Source organism: Dendrobates tinctorius, unplaced genomic scaffold (genome assembly GCF_039654945.1).
Source record: "Dendrobates tinctorius isolate UK_male_01 unplaced genomic scaffold, ASM3965494v1 ptg000107l, whole genome shotgun sequence".
NCBI classification, from domain to species: Eukaryota; Metazoa; Chordata; class Amphibia; order Anura; family Dendrobatidae; genus Dendrobates; species Dendrobates tinctorius.
The window spans coordinates 22,902,882-22,919,740 of record NW_027361775.1 but is presented as its reverse complement, the minus strand read 5'-3'; the positions used below and the strand labels follow the sequence as shown (position 1 = coordinate 22,919,740).

The 16,859-nt window shown below is 48.2% G+C and overlaps 1 protein-coding gene and 1 long non-coding RNA gene across 2 annotated transcripts in view; one reads left to right on the top strand and one right to left on the bottom strand.

The window, feature by feature from the left end:
• Positions 1–216: 216 nt before the first annotated feature.
• On the bottom strand, positions 217–4,761 carry LOC141100647 (uncharacterized). Its single transcript, XR_012234731.1, has 2 exons — positions 4,639–4,761; positions 217–884 (listed from the first exon to the last, which is right to left on the bottom strand). It is a non-coding gene; the product is annotated as an uncharacterized lncRNA (long non-coding RNA).
• Positions 4,762–4,769: 8 nt separating this feature from the next.
• ABCF3 (ATP binding cassette subfamily F member 3) overlaps positions 4,770–16,859 on the top strand; it is a 69,341-nt gene continuing 57,251 nt past the window's right edge. Inside the window, exons 1-4 of the mRNA XM_073589259.1 lie at positions 4,770–4,902; positions 8,369–8,516; positions 10,521–10,594; positions 14,382–14,434. Of these exons, the coding sequence (XP_073445360.1) occupies positions 4,830–4,902; positions 8,369–8,516; positions 10,521–10,594; positions 14,382–14,434 (348 nt within the window). The 5' untranslated portion in view covers positions 4,770–4,829. The remainder of the gene's footprint in view (positions 4,903–8,368; positions 8,517–10,520; positions 10,595–14,381; positions 14,435–16,859) is intronic.

Below are 16,859 nucleotides of genomic sequence, written 5' to 3'. Positions count from 1 at the left end.
AGCAGCGGCCAGCAACCGCCGGGCACCAGGACACCCCCCCTCATCCCAGCCTGCGGCCTACACCCACAGTATCGGTAAGGCACGTATGCTTTGTAAGACGCACCCCCAAATTTCCCCCCAACTTCGGGGGGAAAAAGTTTACCTTACAAAGCGAAAAATATGGTACTCCACTAATGTCATACCGAGCTTTATCATTCTAGAAATGAAAACAACTCATAGCTGTCAAACTATTTTATTACAAGTCAAATCGTTAGAACTAAAATATATGCATACATACAAATGAATGATAATGAGTTTTAGAAATCAAAACAACTAAGGCACATTAGAGATTAATGACAAAAAAAAACAACAACACACATTTTGAACCAAAGTCCCCTGTGCTTCAGCTGCAAAAATTGTATTACAGTACTTAACACAAAATTCCTCTCTCATTGAATACACTATAGGACATGAGCCTGGGTAAAGGGAAGGGGACCTAGGTGGGCTCTGTGCCATAGATAACACATCCTAGGATGACCAAAAAAAAAAAAAAAACATAGCCCCGAATTAAAGACATAGAGAAGCATGACAGTACAGAGAGTATGTAAAGCAAATACGGTAAAGGTGAGAATTAAATACTGGACAAAGGAAATGAAAAGGTGGTAGACCCCCACAGGACCACCCCTAGCAAGCCATGAGAAGTGGAAAGAGGGGAGGGGAATTTCAGAGATCTTAGACTCATCTGACATCGGAGGTGCGCTGGGTCACACCTATTTTGGCAGAACACAGATGGTGGAGGCAGCAGCACTCCACTTGGTGGAGAGATGACAAATGATGAATTGACATCCAAAGAGGTCACTACTGTGGAGGGTACGGTGAAAAGAGATGGAAGAAATCCACAACACCTAGAATAAAAGAGACTTTTTTTTTGTAAAGAAAAATCCTGCCTAAGGCTAGATTCACACTAGTGTATGGGAGGAGCTGCGGAGGGATGCGGCCTTCCTCCGTAAAGCTCCGCCCATTGCCACACCTCCTCCAGTCAGCTCCGCCTCCATCGGCATGCAGCCTGCATACCCTATCTTTACCACTGGGTACGCAGGCCATGCTGATGTATGCGTAGAACAGTGCGGTGACCTGCGCCGAACGCAACGTTTTGCATTTTGGTTCGGTCGCCGCACCGCTAAAACAACGCATAGGGAGGCATCCGTATACATTGGCACGGCCTGCATACCCAATGCTAAAGATAGGGTACGCAGGCCACATGCCGGAGGTGAAGCTGACCGGAGGAGGTGCGGCCGTGGGCGAAGCTTCATGGAGGAAGTCCGCATGCCTCCGCAGCTCCTCCATACTCTAGTGTGAAACTAGTCTATGTTGTACAAAAAGACATGGCCATACCTCCCAATATTCACACCATGATCTAATGCTCATCAGCAAAAATTTACAAACTAAACATGAGGTTATTACTTTACATTCTGATCAGACTGTATGAAGCCCACTGCCATGTCACAGTGAACAAAACAGTGGGTGCCAAGCCTTAAAGGGAATCTGTCACCTATTTTTAGCCCTATCAGCTGCCGGCACCGCCATCAGAGGCTTATCTACAGCTAACCTGAAAGATAAGAAAAACGAGTTAGATTATACTCACCCGGGCGTCCGGTGCCTCCCATCTTCTAGAGATGCCGTCCTCCTTCTTACTTCTGCCGCGGCTCCTGCGCAGGCGTACTTTATCTGTCCTGTTGAGGGCAGAGCAGAGTACTGCAGTGTGCAGACGCCGGACCACTCTGACCTTTCCCAACGCCTGCGCACTGCAGTACTTTACTCAGCCCTCAACAGGACAGATAAAGTACGCCTGCGCAGGAGCGCCGCAGAAATAAGAAGGACGTCATCGTACGAAGATGGGAGGCACCAGACCGCGACGCTGAGTATAATCTAACTTTTCTTATTTTTCAGGATACATCGGGGGCTTATCTACAGCATTACAGAATGGTGCCGGCAGCTGATAGGGCTAAAATGGGCTGACAGATTCCCTTTAAAGGTGCGGCGAAAGGAAAAACATTGGTGCGAGCAGCAGCGCACTCGGCAACACACCCAACAGGGTGAGCGGATGCGCACCCCCTTCCCTACGCAGACCCAGAGCACGCAGTCCCATGCAAGCAACATCACTCCCTTCTCCCCAGGCAGACCCCCCCTCCAGCATGCACATGCAGCCCCAACACCTCCTTCTCCCCAGGCAGACCCCCCCTCCAGCATGCACATGCAGCCCCAACACCTCCTTCTCCCCAGGCAGACCCCCCCTCCAGCATGCACATGCAGCCCCAACACCCCCTTATCCCCAGACAGACCGCCCCCCTCCAGCATGCGCATGCAGCCCCAACACCTCCTTCTCCCCAGGCAGACCCCCCCCTCCAGCATGCACATGCAGCCCCAACACCTCCTTCTCCCCAGGCAGACCCCCCCTCCAGCATGCACATGCAGCCCCAACACCCCCTTATCCCCAGACAGACCGCCCCCCTCCAGCATGCGCATGCAGCCCCAACACCCCCTTATCCCCAGACAGACCGCCCCCCTCCAGCATGCACATGCAGCCCCAACACCTACTTCTCCCCAGACAGCCCCCCCCCTCCAGCATGCACATGCAGCCCCAACACCCCCTTCTCCCCAGACAGCCCCCCCCTCCAGCATGCACATGCAGCCCCAACACCTCCTTCTCCCCAGGCAGACCCCCCCTCCAGCATGCACATGCAGCCCCAACACCCCCTTATCCCCAGACAGACCGCCCCCCTCCAGCATGCACATGCAGCCCCAACACCTACTTCTCCCCAGACAGCCCCCCCCTCCAGCATGCGCATGCAGCCCCAACACCCCCTTCTCCCCAGACAGCCCCCCCTCCAGCATGCGCATGCAGCCCCAACACCCCCTTCTCCCCAGACAGCCCCCCCTCCAGCATGCGCATGCAGCCCCAACACCTCCTTCTCCCCAGACAGACCCCCCCCTCCAGCATGCACATGCAGCCCCAACACCCCCTTATCCCAAGACAGACCGCCCCCCTCCAGCATGCACATGCAGCCCCAACACCCCCTTATCCCAAGACAGACCGCCCCCCTCCAGCATGCACATGCAGCCCCAACACCCCCTTATCCCCAGACAGACCGCCCCCCTCCAGCATGCACATGCAGCCCCAACACCCCCTTCTCCCCAGACAGCCCCCCCCCTCCAGCATGCACATGCAGCCCCAACACCCCCTTCTCCCCAGACAGCCCCCCCCTCCAGCATGCACATGCAGCCCCATCACCTCCTTCTCTCCAGGCAGACCCCCCCTCCAGCATGCACATGCAGCCCCATCACCTCCTTCTCCCCAGGCAGACCCCCCCTCCAGCATGCACATGCAGCCCCATCACCTCCTTCTCTCCAGGCAGACCCCCCCTCCAGCATGCACATGCAGCCCCATCACCTCCTTCTCTCCAGGCAGACCCCCCCTCCAGCATGCACATGCAGCCCCAACACCCCCTTCTCCCCAGGCAGACCCCCCCTCCAGCATGCACATGCAGCCCCAACACCTCCTTCTCCCCAGACAGACCCCCCCCTCCAGCATGCACATGCAGCCCCAACACCCCCTTATCCCAAGACAGACCGCCCCCCTCCAGCATGCACATGCAGCCCCAACACCCCCTTATCCCAAGACAGACCGCCCCCCTCCAGCATGCACATGCAGCCCCAACACCCCCTTCTCCCCAGACAGCCCCCCCCCTCCAGCATGCACATGCAGCCCCAACACCCCCTTCTCCCCAGACAGCCCCCCCCTCCAGCATGCACATGCAGCCCCATCACCTCCTTCTCTCCAGGCAGACCCCCCCTCCAGCATGCACATGCAGCCCCATCACCTCCTTCTCCCCAGGCAGACCCCCCCTCCAGCATGCACATGCAGCCCCATCACCTCCTTCTCTCCAGGCAGACCCCCCCTCCAGCATGCACATGCAGCCCCATCACCTCCTTCTCTCCAGGCAGACCCCCCCTCCAGCATGCACATGCAGCCCCAACACCCCCTTCTCCCCAGGCAGACCCCCCCTCCAGCATGCACATGCAGCCCCAACACCTCCTTCTCCCCAGACAGACCCCCCCTCCAGCATGCACATGCAGCCCCATCACCTCCTTCTCTCCAGGCAGACCCCCCCTCCAGCATGCACATGCAGCCCCAACACCCCCTTCTCCCCAGGCAGACCCCCCCTCCAGCATGCACATGCAGCCTCATCACCCCTTTCTCCCCAGGCAGACCCCCCCCTCCGGCATGCACATGCAGCCCCATCACCTCCTTCTCTCCAGGCAGACCCCCCCTCAGGCATGCGCATGCAGCCCCATGCAAGCAACACCACCCCTTTCTCCCCAGGCAGACCCCCCCCGGCATGCACACGCAGCCCCATGCAAGCAACATCACCCCCTTCTCCCGAAGCAGACCCCCCTCCGGCATGCACATGCAGCCCCATGCAAGCAACATCTCCCCCTTCTCCCGAGGCAGACCCTCTCCGGCATGCACATGCAGCCCCATGCAAGCAACATCACCCCTTCTCCCCAGCCAGACCCCCCTCCAGCAAGCAGTCCCATGCAAGCATCATCCCCTTCTACCCAGGCAGGCTCCCAACTCGTGCATGAATATCCACTTACCTGATCTGTGACCCCAAAACACTCCAAATGCGGCCATGACATCCACAGCTTCCTCGTATCTGCTCTGCTCTATGGAGGAAGAGGCGCCGCCCCTTCAGGTCACATGGCATGACGTCAGCAAAGGTCCTTCTGGCAGTTTAGATTTAGCTTCTACCCCCTTTTTTACGCCTGCGCTGTACTTGCCGGCCAACATGGCGACCTTCGTGGAGATTCTGAGGAGCGAGTTTCCACAGCTGGATGCCGAGCTCTTGCAATATGTGACCGGTAAGTGGGGCGGGCTGTGCCGGAGACCTCGGAAGAGGAGGCGCCGGGCAGACGCTGTGTGATACCTCAGTTGCCCGGCTGGGAATGAAGGGGCCACACATGTGCCTGCTGTGGATGATCTGGCTCCTCTGTATGAGACACTGTGATAAGATGGCATCGTGCCAATAGCTCCTGTAGTACTGATCACGTGCATAGGGGATGGGGGCCGCTGCAGAGGGGAAGGGGCCGCTGCAGAGGGGAAGGGGGCGCTGCAGAGGGGAAGGGGGCGCTGCAGAGGGGAAGGGGGTCACTACAGAGGGGAAGGGGGTCACTACAGAGGGGAAGGGGGTCACTACAGAGGGGAAGGGGGTCACTACAGAGGGGAAGGGGGTCACTACAGAGGGGAAGGGGGCCACTACAGAGGGGAAGGGGGTCACTGCAGAGGGGAAGGGGGCGCTACAGAGGGGAAGGGGGTCACTACCGAGGGAAGGGGGCCACTGCAGAGGGGAAGGGGGACACCTCCTATGTCCTCCAGTCACTGTCATCCATCTGCAGACCATAGATCACTACTTACAGCAGCCTGTACGCTGCAGATGTCAGATTCCCGCTGTTGAGTAAGCAGTACACAGGGGTCTGCTATCAATGCTAGTATGTGACATTGTGGGGCAGGGATGGGGGTCACTACAGAGGGGAAGGGGGTCACTACAGAGGGGATGGGGGCCACTACAGAGGGGATGGGGGCCACTACAGAGGGGATGGGGGCCACTACAGAGGGGAAGGGGGTCACTACAGAGGGGAAGGGGGCCACTACAGAGGGGAAGGGGGCCGCTGCAGAGGGGAAGGGGGCCGCTGCAGAGGGGAAGGGGGCCGCTGCAGAGGGGAAGGGGGCCGCTGCAGAGGGGAAGGGGGCCGCTGCAGAGGGGAAGGGGGCCGCTGCAGAGGGGAAGGGGGCCGCTGCAGAGGGGAAGGGGGCCGCTACAGAGGGGAAGGGGGCCGCTGCAGAGGGGAAGGGGGACACCTCCTCCTATGTCCTCCAGTCACTGTCATCCATCTGCAGACCATAGATCACTACTTACAGCAGCCTGTACGCTGCAGATGTTAGATTCCCGCTGTTGAGTAAGCAGTACACAGGGGTCTGCTATCAATGCTAGTATGTGACATTGTGGGGCAGGGATGTATGGAAGATGTCTTCTTCTTCTGGGGTATTCTTTTGCTGTGGACGAGGTGACGTACGCGTGAAGGGACTCATGGTGTCAATCTGCTCATTGCCAATCTCTGAACATTGTCTCCTTTGAATGCTCCATGCAGCTGTGAGCCATGACGTTCAGGGCTATACATTACATTTTCAGTTTCTGTACTTTTTCTGTGTATTTTCTGACTTATTAAACAGATGCAGCTAGAACCTATGGGCACCACTGCTCATCATCTACCACAAATGGGTACATCATGGAAGGCTTGCGATGTACAGTATATGATTACCAAATACCAGTCAGGGTGCCAGGTTCATCATCTGATCAGACAAGTGCAGTAGCGCACGGAGTGTGCCATGTGAACACTGTGTATATGAATTCACAACTTTATCACTGCTAGATAGAATATACTTCAGAATATAGGTTCTTGGCACGCTAATTTATGTGCCCACCAGCCACGACAAGACTGACCTCATTGTAGATGCGAACCTACCATATCAAAACTACCTATCCTGGGCTAAGGACTACAAATTTTAAAAGGCACGTAAGATTTTGCCCTAAAATCAGCCATAGGCGTAGTTCAGATGGACATATTTCACCGTCTATATACGGACAAGGATGACCGAAGCTCTCCAAACCCAAACTTACGACCTTGACACACCTGCGGACTGTCTAGGCCTTGCAGTCTAAAAATGGACCATGTACTTGAGGAGTGCTCAGCCAGATTTGGAGGCAGTCCCCTTATTGGCCAACCTGTGCTTGAAGTATAATCCATATAGCAGTCGTGTAGTTCATATTCTCATACACCATAGAGGGATCATTGCACCGCTTCATTGTTGTTATGCTTGATTTGTATATTGTCACTCCGGTCAGTACCTATTCATATTTGCCTTATTGTATTAGTAGAACTATCATATAATATACAACCTACTAACCCAGTTGTCTGTAATGGGGCCCACTAGACTTCTGCCAATGTCCTTTTTTTGTTCTTTGAGTAAAACAATAAATGCAAATAAATGATGCTGTACTGTTGTGGTTGACTCTTTTGGTCACTTTTATAGTTTGATCACCTTTTACAACAATATAGAAATAAGCAGATTGAACAGGTCAGTCCAAATCTATGAAATATATACAAGATTACATCCATGCAGAGGTTTTAAAAACTCGCACAGTGCCTGTCATTTTACCATAAAATTAGTGCAACAGAGACTCAAAGCGGAAGATGTGAGCGTAGACTGTCCAGGAGGCCAAAAGGACAATCTTGTGCCCCCATCTAATAGACCCCTAAGAACACATCTCCAAGTAAGTCAGAAGCTTTGTAATCAGGCTTTTTCTCTGGTACCTTGAGGCCCCATTCAGATGTGGGGTTTTTTTTTCGCATTTGGGGGGGAAAAAAGCGAAAAAACTTTCAGCATTTGTGAATTTGGACATTTTAACCATAAGTGATTTTAATCGTATGCATAAATATAAGGCACACGTACTTTTGAGAGCTGCGGATTTGTCCCCGTGGATTTGTAAAAAACCGCAGGTAAAAAGTCCTGCGGTTTAGCCCTGCGGTTTCACACCTCATAATGGTGAAGGTGTGAAACCACAGCGGATTCCACACAAAGAATTGACATGCTGCGGATTCTAACCCGCAGCAAATCCGCAGCATGTGCACAGCGTTTTTTGTTTTACCATTGAAAACAATGCTGCTGTACAACGCAGCAGAAACTGCTGCGGACCCGCAGGGCTAGAAACGCTGCGGATCCGCAGCAGAATCCACACCGTGTGCACATAAAATAAAATAATTTCCAAGTTTCACCTACCCTTTATGTTAAAAAACAGACAGCAAATGGATGCCATCCGTTCACGGACTCGGACATTTATGTCTGATTTTTATCCATGACTCAGAATAAAAATGGTCATGTTGCGGTTATTTTTTTTTGCAGACTTTCGGTCCAAGAAAAAACAGACATCTGAACAGTATCAAGGATTATCATGGCTCCATGTTTCTATGTATGAAAACCACTGATAGAACAAGTACATGGAAACTAGATGTCTGAATGAGGCCTAATGTCTTAATAAATATCCACAGTCTAATATGTGCAGTGTCTCACAAGTAGTGCAGCCCACGTCTATGCATTGAATCACCTCCAGTGTACACTTCACGGAATTCCTCCTGTGGGTTTGAGGTTGAGGAAAAGCCGCCGCCGAGCCAAAACATTAGCATCTCCTACTTCATGTGAGGACTGATTCCAGTGAATGCTGCCATTGACAGCCCTGTACTAATATGCAGCGTTTCTTCACCCCACTAGATGTCCTGGACAGCGGGCAATCTGACTTTGAATCAGAGAATGACTTGTTTGAGGCAGTGGGGGAGCTTCTGCAGGATGTGTCCGGAGATACCAAAGGTGACGACGACATCCGCGACATCTGTCAGAGGATGTACAGATCGATGCGCATGTGAGTATGTCCTGCCAGCAAGACTCACACCAGTGATCCTTGTTCCAGCATTAATGTAGGCGTGTGTTCTGTACCCCAAGGAGAGGTGGAACAAATCTGAGCCAAGTAGGAGCTCACTAGTGATGATCGAGCGTACTCGGATAAGGTGTTGTCCAAGCATCCTCCGGTGCTAACCGAGTGTCTTCTGCGTGCTCAGATAATATGTCCAAGTCCCCGCAGCTGCATGTTTCGCGACTGTTCAACAGCCACAACACATGCAGGGACTTTCTAACAAACAGGCAATCCATTCATGTGTTGCGACTGTTGAACAGTCACGACATATGCAGCCGCAGGGACTCGATTATTTGAGCACGCCGTTAGCACCCAAGCATGCTCGGATAATACCTTATCCGAGCACATTCTCTCATCAGTAGAGCTGACACGTGAGGCCGCTTGGTTCCTTTAATTGCACATTGCCTGGGGCATTTCAGGGTATTTTTTTTTATATATATATAACTGAATTTTTATTGCGCTTTCATAAAGTATTACAACAAGAAAAAAAAGAACAATCCAAAAGCATGAAAGTTAAAGAAATTACAATATATACTTTCTCCAAGAGAATTATCAGCTGAGGCGGAAAACACACCAAATACTGAACGTGTGCAAGTGGCTTTAGTCTTTGGGAAAACGCACAACAAACAGCTAATTCTATCACTGTATTTTCTTGTACTATGGCTGGAATTGTAGGCACCATCACGGGTCTTAGTGACCCAAATCTACAATATTATTTTTGCCTATGATGCTGTAAATTCGGCTCATGAGATCTGTGATGAAGCCTAGATGGTGACTGTAATACAGACATGAAAATATAGCTGCAATACAGTCGTGTGACACATTGTTTACTGGGACAATGCTGTGTAAAAGATTTCGAAAAATCCTATTCAACTTCTGATTATTGTGGTAATTTACTCAGGACAGGGCTGCACTTTAGCGCAAGAAAATAAGATGCCTGCTTTTGTGGGGTCTTCCAAATGCTTATAATAAAGTCCTAGTAGTGGCAAACTTTTCTTGATCTAAATGTTTACCCCCCAATATAATATAAAGGCCGGGATCACACTGCCGCCGACACTCGGGAGTGCAGCTGCATATATTTCTATACAGCTGCACGCTCCGCTCCCGAGTGCTGGCGGCAGTGCCGGTTATTAAGATGCGAGACTCGTCCGAATTTCTCGCAAGTGTGATCCCGGCCAAAAGCCTATACTCTCCTCCCATGCCGGCGCCGTTCCTGCGGTGCCAACACTCGCTCTCCCCGGGGCTTCCATGCGGTTGTTGTGACATGTGCCCCTGGCATCCAGTCAGCATTGGCGTCACTTTCCCCCCAGTGTTCAGACAAATTGAACCTGATGAGGAAATCCGGGCTGCAGCTGATCTGACTTCCTCTTCATGTTCAATTTGTATGAAGTTGGGGACAGTGACCCCAGCGCTGATTGGGTGGCAGAGGTCATGTGTCACAACAGCAGCACTGGCGCCCCAGGAGAGTGAGTGCAGACACCGCGGGAACAGCACCGGCACGGGAGGTGAGTGTATAAGCTTTATTATTTTATTGGGACCAAGTGTGGGATATGAGAAGGGGTTGTCCAAATAGTGGACAGCTTCTTTAACATACGAATACCTGTGGTTTTCCATACATGCAAAGGCAACACAAGACTCCGAAATGAAAAATAGACAAATTTTACTTCTGAGTTGTATCAGTTCTGTGTCTTAGAGCTGTTGATTTTCATAGGCCCTGGAGAAGACTCCTCCAAACTCGCACTAAAGTATTGCATGTTGTGACTTTATCTGAACGGACTACCAGTCTGTAGAGAAAATCATATGTGGGAATCGGACGATTGACTTTAATGAGCCAGTGTACAGTGCAGTCCTGTGTACATTTGTGTGAATATGCCTTAGATATAGGACTGAAGTGAAGTCCTGCACAGTTTTCTTTTTTGTCTAACAGTATTGCATTGCTCCCGTATACTCTAGGAATCACCAGGTCCCGTCACAAGCACAGGTTCTATTGGATGCTCCTATCCAGCTTTCCCAAATTACAGATTATGGTAAGAATTCAAGAGCTGTGGGTTTACCCTCTGTAACATATGTTTAATTGCATGTCATATATGTCTTTATGCCTGGCTCCAATTACTGTGTGTGCCATTGCTTATTACAGACAGAAGATCTGGTTTTTGCATGGATCTTTTTAATCAAAAGAATTGGTTCTCCGCAGAAGTAAAACCTCATATCTTATAAGGGCTCATGCAGACATCCGTGGATGTTGGATCACAATACATGGAGCATGACCGCTTCATATATTTCTATGTACAGTCTGTATTGCTGTCAGTGATTGGACCGAGATCCACGGATGCTTGCATGAGCCCCAAGGAGATATGCAGATCTGATCCTTCTGATCAAGAGCAAATAAAACATGGAAAGCTTGTGATCCATATCCGCAGATATATTCCGTGTTTCCATGTAAACTTTCCTTGTTTTATTTGCTCTTCTGGTGAAATCATCCGTGGATCTTCAGCAGCCTTTCAACTTTGCATCAGGTCAGCATATATTAATACAATTTCTGTTCGTTATCAACCAGATAAGACTCTATCCTTGCGCTAATTTTTCTCAGCTTTTTTTGCACCTTGTGATCAAGAAAAATATACAAGATAGTAATAATGTGGACCAGGCTTAAAGGGGTTATTGAGGAATATATTAATTCTTTGGATCATAGTAAAAACTTAAGAAAGGTAGTTGCCAACTACCCGCCTGTTCTACCCAGCACCGGCTCAGAGCAATGTCATGCTCACTGACAGCCGGCTTCCCGCAGTTAGGCATCGAGGAGCCAGCTGTCTCTCTTCATAACATTGTCAGTCACGCGCTGTCAACAGAGCAGCCCAGAAAAGAAGCCGCTGCTCTGTCGACGTGACATCAGTGGAAAACGTAGAAAGTGACTGTTCTGTGCCAACAAAGATCTGTGCTGGGCAGAATAGGCAGGTAGTTAGCAACTACTTGCCTGTTAGCAGAGCTGTGAAGTCGGAGTTGGTGCTCATTTTGGTGGAGTCGGTATCAAATGGACCAACTCCGACTCCTAAAATATATAATAAATTGGGTACAGTTGTGCAATGCAGAATGTGCTGAATATTTTTTTCATAGGAATTTGGGAAAGTTATGAAATGTCCTATAAATGGCTCTTCTATTCCTGATCTAAGGCTACATTCACACACAGCGTTTTTGCTGCGTTTTTTCAGGATACGGTTTTCAGCTGCAAAAGCAGATCAGCTTTTTAAAAAACCGCATCACCTGAAAGGTTTTTGAGCTCATAGATAATGTTTTCAATAGCAAAAGCAGATTAGAAATCTGCTCTATCTATCCATTCGTGTTTCTCTGGAAAGAGAAAGTATTAGAAAATTAGTGATTGAAGAAGCCCTTAAACAAAAGGAAGATCTTAAAAAGACTCTCAAAAGATGCTTCATGTTTCTTAAAATGGATGCCTGCACACGTCACGGAGTGAACTATTTTGCCATCATTGTTCGATATGTTTGTGACAACAAAGAAATTGTTACCAACACGCTGGCAGTAAAAGATACTAAAGCTCATCACAGCAGCTAGTTTCTCCAGGCCTTAGTGGAAAAAGTTCTGCAAGATTACAAACTCAAAAAAGAACAGGTTCTTGCTATTGTAACGGACAATTCTTCAAACATAAGTACAATTACACTGATGAATGAGAGTAATGAACAACAGCTAGAAGAAAATTTAGGATTCACTATGTTTGAGATGGAAGGCCACAGTGCTGTTCATGTAACTGAGGAACAAACAGATATTACTACAGAAGAACAGCAAAATTATACTGTAGAAATACATGATCTTGTTGAAGCTGCTTCAAAACACTTTCATATTCATCACATGCGCTGTGTTGTGCACACGCTGCAGCAGGCAATAAGAGATGGTCTCCAAGAGGGACATGCTGGAAATCTGATTGGAAAAGTGAGGAAATTGGTTATTGCTGCTAGAACCCCTAAAATTGATTCCATCTTGGAGAGATGTGCTGGGAAAGGGGCAATTGTCGATCAAGCCACTCGGTGGGGCAGCACTTATTTAATGATTGAGCGATTACTTGAACTAAAACCGTTTCTTATAAAAATGGCAGACCCTCAGGTAACCCTAAATAAAGGTCAATCGACACAGGTGGCTGAATTGAAGGAATTGCTTAATCACCCATTTACCGGTGACTAAAAAATTACAAGCTGAGGATTTAACTTCTGGCATTTTCATAAGGGAGTGGAAGAACTTGCTATTTTGCCTGTCACAAAGAGGATGTTTAATCGCAGATGGCATTTCTGCTTCAATGAAACGGAGAGAGACACAGCTATTGGAAAATAAATTTTTTCTGGCAGCTGTTTATGTGGACCCAAGTCATCGTATACTGCTTGATGATCAACAGCTTACTAAAGGAAAAGAAGCTCTGACTGAGGTAGCAGTTAGGATGAGTGGCCTACAGGAGGACTGCCAGGCGCAAGAGGACTTGAGTCCTGACAGTGGTACTCCTGCCATATCTTCATCCTCATCAGATGAGGCGTTTGACTTTGACAAGTATTTGGATGACATGGAGCAGGCAAAGCGTTGCCGCAAGGAAAAAGATTTCACTCCGTCTCCTATAGCAAGCAGATTGACCATATTTCAGCAAAATGTTTCACTTGCTCTCAAAGAAATAGAAAAATTCAACCGTTTATCAAAACTGACTGTGCATGAGGCAATTCCTTTATACCTGGATATTGTTAGAGATGTTGCCCATGTGGTTACAGCTTTGCCTCCAACCCAAGTTACTGTAGAGAGGTTGTTCTCTTGCCTTAAAATTATTAGGTCAGATTTGAGGTCATCTATGAAGGAGGATCTGATGGAGACAATTCTATTTCTTAGAACAAATTCATAGACTGCACAAATGTTATTTAGTATGTTTTTGTTGAAGACTTTTTGTTTGTCACTTACATAGTTTATTACATTGTGTGTGTGTGTGTATATATATATATATATATATATATATATATATATATATATATATATATATAATATATATACACACAATACATATATATGTAATCGATATTACATCGTGTATTAGATATTTACAATTCATTAGTTTTTTGTGTTCTAAAGTTGTATTCCAATAAAAAAAAAATATATATATATCTATATATATATCTATATATATATATATATATATATATATATATATATATATATATATATATATATATATATATATAATGTTCTATCTAAATATCTTGATTATTGTATCATAAAAATGATTAAATGTCTGATGTTCACATTGTACTACAATACATTTTTCACTTAAATATAAGCAATATGTGTGGGAGTCGGAATCGTGAAGTTGGTGTAAGGGAAATTGAGTCGGAGTCGAAGGTTTGGCTTACCGACTCCACAGCCCTGCCTGATAGTTCTGAGGCCCATAGCAAAAAAAAAAATAATATAGTCCTGGATAACCCCTTTAATTGGACACTTGATTATTCAGTACCTGCAATTTGATTTTTTTTTTTCCCCCGCATGGGAAGCGGATCTCTGATCAGAGAGGTTTTGTTTCAGAAGGTTCTGTTCTCTTTTACTTATTGTTCTTAGACTGTCCGATAATCCAGAATACTCTAAAATTGATTATGAATTGGTAAAATAAATATTTGTACTAACAAGACTGTCCTATGGCAACGTAACATCGCCTCCTTGGAATAATGGTAAACTGCAATAAAGACACAGCTTTCACTGGTAACTCTCATGTTTTATATCACATATGGATTCACATTAACACTGCTTTTTTTTGCTTTTTTTTCTCCCTCCTATCAGAAGTTGACCCTCAGGTCTTGAGTGTCTTGTTAATGAAAAAGGACCAATCTTCAGTAAGATATATATATATATTTTTTTTTTATACTCTCAAAATGAATGTCTGTTAAGGGTGCAGTTGTAGAGTTGTAAGACCGAATCAGTATCATATCATCTATGTCACTATGTCTCAGAGGCTCTCCAGGACCATCTAAGACCTGTTTGGCATATCCATAGGATGTGCCATAAATGTGTGGTAGATGCAGTTCCTACCACTTGGACCAGCATCTACTGTACATTGATAACTGGGATGCATCAGGAATTGGCTTTGTTTTTCTGAAAATTGTGCAGTTTTTGTGCACACGAAGCCACCTCTCCTGTGACAGCACTGTGAGGTCTGCATCTGATGGCCATTTATAGCTTTTGTGTACATACCATAAATGTTGTGGATGGCAATAACCCTCCGAGCAGCTCTGCGGCACACTCATTGTGCTAATTGGCAGGAGTTCTAGTGATCATATCCTCATCAATCAAGCATTTAATGACCAAAGCCCGTGATTGTTAAAGTGCCCTTCATGCCACTTCTTTTGATTCATTTTTTTAAAATAAATTTCTAGTATAGATGGTCTATTATAAGTTGTTACGCAGCTATCTTGATTTATTTATTTTTCTAAGTATATTTGTTGGATTACTTGTCCGAGCAGTAGATATCATACTCCTGTCCTGATGCGGAAGTGAATGAAGAAAGCCCCTATCCATATATAAGTAAAAATGGCTCCCATTCCGACACAATTGACCAATTCATATGATACATGATCAGTCCTTCCGGCAGGAAAAAAGTATGACAGAGCATAACATCCCATGGAGAAACAGATGCTAAGACTTTTACCATGTGGCTGTTTTTAGAGAAGGGGTTGTCTACATAAGACATGGATTTGAAACAAGTCTCTAAGGAATAAATTAGTATTAAGAAAGTCCATGTTATCTATTTTTTTTTACTTGACCATTTATTGAGGTTTGCAGTTACATGCACATCTGTATGTTCATTTCTAAAATCAGTAAAAACTTTAATGCTTTAAAAAAAAAAGACAAACTTGAGTCCTCTGGATTTGTAGGCATGTGCGTTCGTCATCAGACTTCCCATTGGCAGCAATGTGAGTCATCTGTGTCCTATATGAAAGCGTCCGTCTTTTAGAACCACATGTGAAGGTTTTCTCTTTGAACTCGGTTTCACAGATGCGCTTCTGTTACTCTTCATGAGGTCTCTAGCTTTCCCGTAGTGATTTACCATTGGAGCACAGTAAAGAATTGTTGGAAAGTTGATATTTCTCGTTCGCCTTATTGGGGGACACAGAGACCATGGGTGTATGCTGCTGCCACTAGGAGGCTGACACTATGCACAAAAAAAGGTTAGCTCCTCCTCCGCAGTGCACACCCCACCGACCGGCAGGAAGTTCCTCAGTTTAGCTTAGTGTCAGTAGGAGGTGGACACGGGTCTTTCATTAGACCCATATCTACCTCGATGTGCGTCGTTCCTTTTCAGGTTCCAGGAGGGATACAGTGTGAAGAGTCACAACTGTACTCCCACAAAGAGGCTATGAGTACGGCGTGTACTGCCACCCCGTATCCTCTTAGTTCTCCGGGCGGACCACAGGCTGAGCACAGGTGTCGTGCCAGCGAAAACAGATGGTCCTTGCCCCCCGCCTCCCACCCACTTGCCCACCAGAGCCTGTCGGTTGGACGAGGCGCGAATATGTAGAAGATGAGCAGACAGCGTGGGATACAGAAGGTACCTTTATTGGAGCACCGGAACATAAAGCCACAAGATGACCCGGGAGCGGCGCCAAAGTAGCGCCGCAGATTCTCGCACTGCTCGCGCCGTCCGACGGTCGTCGCATCCCTTTTTGGCCCCGGCGGCGGTGCGGGCCTTCTTCACCCCACCGCCGGTATTCTTGTGAGGGCTGCGTCTGGGAGCAGGGCTATGGCGGCGTCTCCTTTAGGGGCGGACGCAGCTGCGTCGCAATTCTTCCGCGCCGCCCTGTGCTGACAGGCGGCTGCCGTTTCAAATTTAGTCCCCGGCTTCAGTTTGGGCCTTTGCACCCGTCGCGGCCACGCCCCCCCGTTCATTATCATAGGCCGGCTGCACTCCCGCCCGTTCCTAAGCCCTCCCACCGCCTCTCTAGTCTTGTGGCTGGGAAGGGGGAGGAGGCGGTTCTTCCCTCTGGTGCAGGCGGCTAGCTCCGCCTTTCTTCTTACACAGAGACCGCGCTTTTTGATTCCTCACATCAGGCTGCCGCCATCTTTGCAGCCTGACAGCCGGAGACTACAGCAGATGCCATCTTTCGGGGACACCGGACCGTGAGTAGTTCTGCAACTGCAGACTGACACCCTACCCTGCCTTGCTGTTCCCCAACCCTCCAGCACTTCCGCAGATTTTTTTCGCATGCTCCTCTTGCAATCGCAAATTCCCCTCTGCCGGGACTGCAGCAATCCCGTTCAGCA